This window comes from Leptonychotes weddellii, chromosome 15, assembly GCF_054177405.1.
Source record: "Leptonychotes weddellii isolate Sample4059 chromosome 15, ASM5417740v2, whole genome shotgun sequence".
Lineage (NCBI taxonomy): Eukaryota > Metazoa > Chordata > Mammalia > Carnivora > Phocidae > Leptonychotes > Leptonychotes weddellii.
This window is the reverse complement of record NC_138383.1, coordinates 36443894-36451998: the sequence shown is the minus strand read 5'-3', so window position 1 is coordinate 36451998 and position 8105 is coordinate 36443894. Positions and strand designations below refer to the sequence as shown.

Genomic DNA, 8105 nt, shown 5'->3' with positions numbered 1-8105 from the left:
CAGGGAGTGCTCTGGGAACGGGGAGGCCGGTTTTCCCAAAGACACGCAGGGACTGGCAGCTTCCAATTAGCCGGGGCTGGTGATGTCAGTGCTGCTTTCCTGGGTGGCTGCGCCCACTCCAATCGGCCTTGGCAGGGCTTCCTGGCCATTACCTTCTCCCCTGGGTGGGAGAGGTGCCAAGGGGGCCACCATACAGGACAGAGGCCAAGTCCCCTCCCACCATACTCCCCAAACTGGGGCCTGAACCATGTTGTGGACCAGCCCCGGAAAGTGCCATGAAAAACCAGCCCCGACTCTACTGAAAAAAAGACTTTAATGTGGCTAATATTCCATCCCTCTCCCCAAACCTGAGAAGCTGGGGAGACCTCAGTAGCTGGGCTGGTCCCAGAGGCTGTTGCCGTGGCAACTGCTGGTAGGCCCTGCTCCCCAGGCTACCCCAACCCCAAATTTCAATAAATACAGTGCAAAGGGGTCTGGTCACCCACCAAGCGGGGGAGACGAGGACCTGGAGTGCCAGAGAGGGCACGCTGTATGCTCTGAGAACCCCCACATGCGCACTGCCAAGCACGCACATGGAGGGTCACGTGCACACACGACAAACCCCCTCTCAGGCACCCTCACATGACACGCCATGCACACACACACACACACACACATTTTCCTCAGAAACAAAGCACTGAGCACACACACCCCTTCCTTACAGACACACACACGAGGTTCTGTATATATGTGCTTTCTCTCAATGTTTGGCTTAGAGCCTGGGTGTCCCCTCCTGGCTCAGAGGAATACGAACAGGTGGGTCTTCCTGGTCTTAGCCAGATCATACCCTGGTCTAGGGGCTAGGTGTTGTGGCCAGGTTGTTGGCCGTGTTGTTGGTGTGGGCCCAGGAGGGGAAGGTGTGCAGGTTGAAGATGGGGTAGCCCCAGCTATTGATGGCCAGTGTGATGACCAGGACTCCAATGATGTTGAGCAGGAATCCTGTCCGGGCCTGGTGTAAGGAGAGCCAGTCTGAGTGACCAGTTGCTGAGCTGGGCCAGAACCTATCCCTTAGGGGTTCACAGGGGCTCGGGAGCTCTCTTACTAGCAAAACTCTCCCTGAGAAATCTTCTTGTGGGTCTGACCTGCTGGGTGCCCCTGCCCCTTGCTTTCATCCCAGTGCTGAGGAGGGAAAAGGAAGCCCTTCATGAGCTTTCAGGGCCTTGGGCTCTGTTCTCCCTGAGTCCATCTCCCTGGGTGCAGGTGCCTCGTACCTTGGAGCCTCCCCTAAATTCCTCACCCCCTCCTTTCCCTCTCACATGTCCTGGGGTTTGGCAGGGTCTGAAGATGCTCCAACTGGGGATCATGGTGCAACCTCCCCTGCTGTCCCCTCCCCTCCCCGGACAGGGTTCACCCTTAACTCTGAGAACCTCAGTGGCTTTAAACTACTTTGTGGTCCACCAAGAAGGAAGGACAGAGCAGGGAGGGGTGCTGAAGCATTCGAGCCCCACTGCTACTCACCATATCGGACACTTTGAGACCTCCAAAAGAGAAGACAATGGCATTGGGAGGGGTGGCCACGGGCAGCATGAAGGCTAGGGAGGAGGCCAGTGTGCAGGGAAGCATGACATAGAGAGGGTGGAGGCGGATGGCCTGAGCCTGGATGGGGACACAGTGCACAGAACTGATCTCAGTCCCCATCCCAGAGAGGAAGACGTGGCCCCCAATTCTCCCGCTTCCCCTCTCTGGAGGACAACCCGCCAACAACATGCACTCTGGCCACGAACCCACCACTTCTGCCAGGAGGCCCTGGGTGACCTGGGAAGGGCCCCTTGACCTCTCTGGAGGGGATGAGTGTGCGGCCCTGCCCAGTGGGGCGTGGTGAGAGGAGGGGCCCATAAAACGGATCTCAAAGGAGCTCCAGGGTGTCATCAAAGGCTGAGGGAACGTGCCAGGGGAGGAAGGGGCTGGGGACGCTCCAGGGAGTCATTTCAACCTGTCACCTCAGGACTGACCAGAACAGGGACTGGGCCAGGGAGGTGGGCGAGGCCCACCAATGAGGTCCATCCGGATACGCAAGGGGTGACTTCACCAGGGATGGAGTGAGTCAGGGGCCAGAAGGCCTTGGGGCTCGAGGTAGCTGAAGAGTCTGGGGAAGGGTGGAAGCTCAGGGGTCTTCTCCCGGAAGTGAGAGGAGGTGCAAACAGTTTCACCCTGACCTGCAGGCGGGGCCCCCGGATAGGGTGGGCAGGAGGGCTGCCTGGAGGAAGTGTATCTGCGGGACCAGCTCACCATGGAGGCCAGAATGGGCAGGAAAAGTGTGGTGGTGGCCACATTGCTGGTGCATTCAGTGAAGGTGGCAATCAGGAGGCAGATGATGAAGGCAATGGCGGGAGGTGGCACATTCTCTAGTGGGGTCAGCTTGTCCCCCAGCCACTCGGACAGTCCTGATTTCTGTAGGCAGAGGAAGATAGTGTGTGAGGGGGTGAGATTCCTGGGGCTCTGGGAGGGTCCTGCTCCTGCCCCCACCTCTCTAGAGTCTTCAGAAGTTGGGTCTGCTTGGGAAGGAAGATAAGACCCAGCCAGAACCAAGAGGCCCCTCTAGTGATTTTGAAGAACACTTGGGTATGGGGAGAAGGGTCAGATGAGAAGCCAGGAGATGGGGCCAAAGGGCTTTCTTGGGAAGCCTGGGACATGGTGGGAGTAAAGACTTTAACTCCTTTTACTCCTGTTCTCCCAACAGCTCTTGGGAACTCCCTGGCCATCCTCAGCCCTCTCCCGGCCTCCTCCAGCCCAGCAGATTGGCAAGGAGAGAGAAGGGGGAAGGGCCCTGGGTAGATGCTGGGAAGAGGCTGACAGGAGAATGGGGACAGCCCACAGGGTCATGAGGGCTGCAAGGTCGTTCCCTGTCCGTGTGTCTACTGCCAGACTGTGAGTCCCAGGGCCCTGGGACTTTATCTCACACAATGCTGCCCGCTCAGCACGCAGCCCAGTGCTTGCCACAGTCCGTGAAAACTAACCTCAGATCCAGGAGTCCCTGGCACCGATCCCTGGCCCAGGGAAGCCACCTCCTGTCCGTGCAGTGAACGAGCTTAGCCAGAACACGGAGGCCCAGGGGCGCAGGCAGGTTCAGGGATTTCCCTCCTGGGTGGAGGCTCTGGGGAAGGATGCGCTCTCCGGGCCCTATAGCCTGGCTGGGTGTGACCATGGCGCCCCCTGGTGGCCTCAGCGGGCCAACCGCGTCCACCCAAGGCTAGCTACTCCCTGGTGCTAAAGCTGTTGCATTCTCCGTCTGGCGGAGGGTGAGGCGGGTGGAGAGGGGTGGGGCGGGGTCGGCACTGAGAACAGTCCTTGCCCGCCAGAGGAGCCTGCCCTGCCTTTGATTTTGCGACCCTAACAGGCAGAGGTCCTTATGGCCTGTGTTTCCTCCCCCTCCCTTAGACGGAGCTCTAACCTGCCTCTCCAGCTGCTGCCGAGGCTCCGCCCACCAGGAGGCTCCTAAGTGGGGATCCCCTGCGTGGGATAGAAGCAGGGACCTCTTTCCCTGCCGCAGGGTCCCCCTCCAACAGGCTGGGGAGGGGGCGGGGCTTTCTCACCTCGCTGCCCTTAGCCAGGGCAAAACCGCCCCCCAGCAGGAGGACGATATTCCAGGGCATCTTCTCATTCACCGTCTTCCAGTTGAGGAGGGCAGGAGGGGCCTTCAGCCTCCCCGGGTTTTCTATTTCCCAAGCAGAGGAGAACGGGTCACCAAGAGCCAACAGGTTTTTCCTCCCCTCCACTTGGGTCTCCCTGTCAGTCCCTATCAGAGCTTACTGCATGCAGGAGAGGAACCCCAGTTCTGCAGCATCCTTACTTTGTCCCTGAGTCCCTGCACCCTTGGCAAGTCATCCCAACCTGTCTGGGCTTTGACTATTCCTGTCAAGTGTGGTTGAAGGTGCATTCCATGCTAGAAGGCAGGGGCTGCCCAGAGGCCCCTCCCTGCCCCAGTCCAGGTTCTTACCTGGATCTGGAGTCAGCCCTGGGATCTTGGAGGGCACCAAGAACAGAATTATGCCAATGAAGATGGCCACTGTTCCATCGGATGCCATGCTGTGGGCAGGGCAAGGAGAGCGGGCTTAGGCTCCAGGCTGCTCAGGGTCATAGGGTGGAATGGCGATGGAGAGGAGCCCCTCCCAGCAAGTCTTCCCCACCATGTCACCTCCTGGTCTGCACCAGGGGCCCTTCTCCCTTCCCTCCTCCCTTAGCCAGGTGAGCCCCGGAAGTATCCCCCTCTCCCCAAGAATGCTCACCTGTTTCCATCCTTATCGGGAAAAGCCAGGTTGCCCCAGCCAACGAAAAAGCCTGGCTCCCGGGTGAACCATAGCACCACCAAGGTGACAAAGAGGACAGAGACAGCCTTTTCTGCAAAGGTCATGGGGCCCAGTAGCTTGTGTTCTGTTTGGATGACGCGGAAGGCTGCCCGTGCTCTCTCCTGCGCCTGTCCCCCGATGCCAAAATTCTTCCGGAAGCTGCAGGTAGAGGTGGGGGGTGGGGCAGCTCCTGAGGACCCCGCACCAGGCAGGGGAGCAAGGGACTCTGAGCACCTGTGATATGCTGATGCCTGCAGAGGCCACCTTAGGGTTGCTACACGAAGGCCCTGGCCCTGGCCCCACCCAAGGTTTTGGAAGAAGAGCAGAAGACTCTCGGGGGTTCGTGGTTCTTATTTAGCAGAGGCAAGGCTGGGGCTCCAGGGGCCGGTTTCCCCATGCTTAGCCCTGCTCCATCTGTCCCAATGATCCCCTTTCCCTCCAGAGATTTTCTTGCGCTAAGCCCTCCCTTGCCCAGAGTGAGGAGGATCTAGAGGCCTGGACCCCACGACTCCTTCTGGCCCCAATTCGCCACTCCCTTCCTCCAGCAGCCTTTCAGAAAATCCTTCCCTCCCTCTCCTACCTGCTTCTGGGCATCCCCTGCCAGCCTAGCCCCACCCACATCATTCTCAGGGGCACAGGAGACAGCCACCCACTTCTGTGTGCCCCTTGCTTAACTTAGGTTGACTTTTAACTTTCCACTTGGGCAACTCTCAACTCCCCTGACGGACTGTGAATTCCTCAGTGGCAAAGACCATCTACCTCACACAACTTTGAATGTCCCACGGTGCCCTGCATATGAGGGTCTCTTTGACTATCACCTAGCTTTGTACCAGCCCCCAGCCTCGATCCAGCTGCCTTGCACATGTCCAAGTGAGTGTTTCAAAGTACAGCAACAATACTTAAAAACTTTCAATGTCCCCCGCTTCCATCCTCACCTTCCCACCACTGCCACCTGAGCAGGAAAGTCCAATAACTCCTACCACAATACCACCCTTATCACTACTCTCAGCCCGCACTGGTAGCAGACATGACCAGTCGATCCCAGACTCAATTCCAAGTGAGCTCTAGCGAGGTCTCACCAGATTGTCAACTCAGACCTCTGGTCACTACCAGTAACTCAGGGTTGGAAGTAAGACTAAAACCTATTTACTACTCTTGGCCTCAAGGACAAGGTCCCAACCCTTGGATGCGGCACACAGGATCCTCCATAATCTTCCCCTGCCTACTTCTCCAGTTTCAACTCCTGATATTCCTTTTTGCCTTTATGTTTCAACCAATAAAACCAGAGTTTTCCCAAACACACGCTCTTTCTTGGCCTCTGCACCTTTGTGTAAGCTGTTCCTACTGCCTGGAATGCCTTTACCCCATTCTCTACCTGGCTGGCTTCTCGTTCTACAAGATTCGGTTCAGACATCACGTCCCCCAGGGGCCTTCTGGGATCGCCACTATCCTGGGCTGTGTTCCCACAGCCCCCAGGGTTCCCTTTGTCACGGCCCCCACCACACCACCACCCGTCAGATGGTGAGCTCCAAGGACAGGGGCTGTGCCTAATATCCTCTCGTATTCTCAGTGCCTTGCATGGGGCCAGATGTCCGGTAAGAGCACAACAAATGCTTTTGTAACTGACCATGCTCACTGTGTGCTCCTTAAGCATTTACCAAAGGACCGTGGAGCACTATGGAATGGATCTGGCCTGGGCATCAGGAGACCTAGTTTTCAAACTCAGCATTGACAAATCTAGTTGTACACCCCTCTATGAGCCTCAGTTTGCTCATCTGCTAAATGGGGTAATAGGCTCCATCCAGTAAATCTCTCACAGAGAGGCCTTCTCAGTGGGTCTGTGATTACACCCTTTGCACAGAGAGGCCTTCTCAGTGGGTCTGTGATTACACCCTTTGCCACAATGGCTACCTGCTTACTCAACCGGAATCTCCCGAGGGTAAGGGCAGGCCCCCGGGCTTCTTTCACTCCCGCCACCACTTACTTGAACCCCAGGAAGAGGCTCTGTAGCCACAGCCAGGAAAGCAGCAGCAAGATGGCCATGGTGGGGAAGGCAAAGACGAACCAGGAGGCAAAGTTCACCACGTTGCCGTTCTGGGGAAAGAGCCTGGTGGGGGATGCGGGCTGTTGCATGACATTGCCCCAGGCGCCTCCCAGCGCAAGTGCAGGCCCCCCCCCCGCCCCCCGCTGTGCCCCTGGTCACTCACGCGTTGACTTGGCCTTGCAGCACCAGGTTGGGCGTGGTGCCGGTCAGCGTGGCGATGCCCCCGATGCTGGCCGAGTAGCACACGCACAGGCTCATGCCCTGGCTGAAGCGGAACTGTTCCTGCCGTTGTGCCGCCGTCGGCTCTAAAGACACGGCCGGGACGGGGTGCACCTGCCCGTTATCTGGGAACAAAGGAGAGCTCGGCTGGGGGGGCGGGCCTTGTCAGCAAGCAGCCTAGACCCAGGCTGGTGGGTGGGGGGCGGGCTTGGGGGCGGGGTGCAGAGGCTGTGTCCAGGTCTGCAAGGGCTTGCACTCCCTGAGGTCTCAGGCTGGCTCAACCCTCAGATACCATCTGGCCCAACCTCTCTTGAGAGAGGGAAACTGAGGCACAGAGAATGCAAGAGGATTATCCAAAGCACATAGGACGAAGGGAGCCTGGATCCCTGACAGCCCACCCAGACTCCAGCTCTCTGCCTCCCAGGGTGATCTGGCATCTTGTTTGGCCCTGCACTGAAGGGATTCTCAGAACGTGGGATTTTTCATTTTAAAACTAGGGAGAGGGGCACCCCTGGGTGGCTCAGTTGGGTGGGTATCTGCCTTCGGCTCAGGTCATGGTCCCGGGGTCCTGGGATCGAGTCCCACATCGGGCTCCCTGCTCCGCGGGGAGTCTGCTTCTCCCTCTCCCTCTGCCCCCTCCCATGCTTGTGTTCTCTCTCTCTCAAATAAATAAATAAAATCTTTAAAAAATAAATAAAAAGAATAAAACTAGGGACAGTCTTGGGCAAGCCAGGACAAGTTGGTCGCTGCACGTCTCCCTTTTCTCTCCCTGAAAGCTCTGAGATGACCACCCCTGTCATGGATGTCATCTCAGACCCTCCCCAAGAGCTGAGGGAGGGTGGTGGTGGTGGGGTTGGGGCAGAGCGGGGTCAAGCTTCACCTTTCTCACCAAACTTGGTCACCTCCTTCTGGGGACTTGGTTCCTGGAGTTCAAAGGTGGGGTTTTCACTGCCTTCCTCTACGTCCTTGCCCGTGGGCGTTCTGTGCAACTGATCCAGAACGGCATGCGCGATGGGCACCATCATGGCTGTGGTGGCCGTGTTGCTAATCCACATGGACAGGAAGGCTGTGACCAACATGAAGCCCAAGAGCAGCCTAGGGACAGATGGAGACGGACGGACCCACTGGCTGGTGTTCCAGTGTCCCCTTCAGGGACTGGATCCCCAGCACCCCACCCGCTCCAGGTTCTCCAGTCCTGGTTTGTGGGAACTCACAGGGCCGGCCGCACCCCAATGATGAGGAGCACACGGAGAGCAATGCGTTTGTGCAGGTTCCAGTGCTCCACGGCAATGGCCACCAGCAGCCCCCCGACGAACAGGATGTTGCTGTCCTTTAAATACTCGATGCAGACCTGGCAGGCAAGGACAGCTGAGAGGCAGGAAGGGGTGTCTCCCATGCCCCTAGCCTTGCAGGCTAGTCACTGACATTCCCACAAACACAGGTTGGTCTCCTGGGCTCTCAGAACCAAGTAGAAATGGTCTTTGGATTATCTTCCATTTAAAATTAACCAGGTTCCT

At 57.8% G+C, this 8105-nt stretch overlaps 1 protein-coding gene across 2 annotated transcripts in view; it reads right to left on the bottom strand.

Moving 5' to 3' along the window:
- Positions 1–296: 296 nt before the first annotated feature.
- Positions 297–8105, bottom strand: part of SLC13A2 (solute carrier family 13 member 2) — a 23249-nt gene continuing 15440 nt past the window's right edge. Inside the window, exons 3-12 of one of the 2 annotated variants that reach the window (XM_031026231.2) lie at positions 7803–7939; positions 7478–7683; positions 6533–6713; positions 6310–6432; positions 4266–4484; positions 3977–4065; positions 3573–3694; positions 2269–2430; positions 1498–1635; positions 297–988 (exon numbers count right to left, since the gene is read on the bottom strand). In XM_031026231.2, the coding sequence (XP_030882091.2) occupies positions 833–988; positions 1498–1635; positions 2269–2430; positions 3573–3694; positions 3977–4065; positions 4266–4484; positions 6310–6432; positions 6533–6713; positions 7478–7683; positions 7803–7939 (1533 nt within the window). In that variant the 3' untranslated portion in view covers positions 297–832. Of the gene's footprint in view, positions 989–1497; positions 1636–2268; positions 2431–3572; positions 3695–3976; positions 4066–4265; positions 4485–6309; positions 6433–6532; positions 6714–7468; positions 7684–7802; positions 7940–8105 lie in introns of both variants that reach the window. The other variant, XM_081805429.1, reaches the window with a different exon arrangement.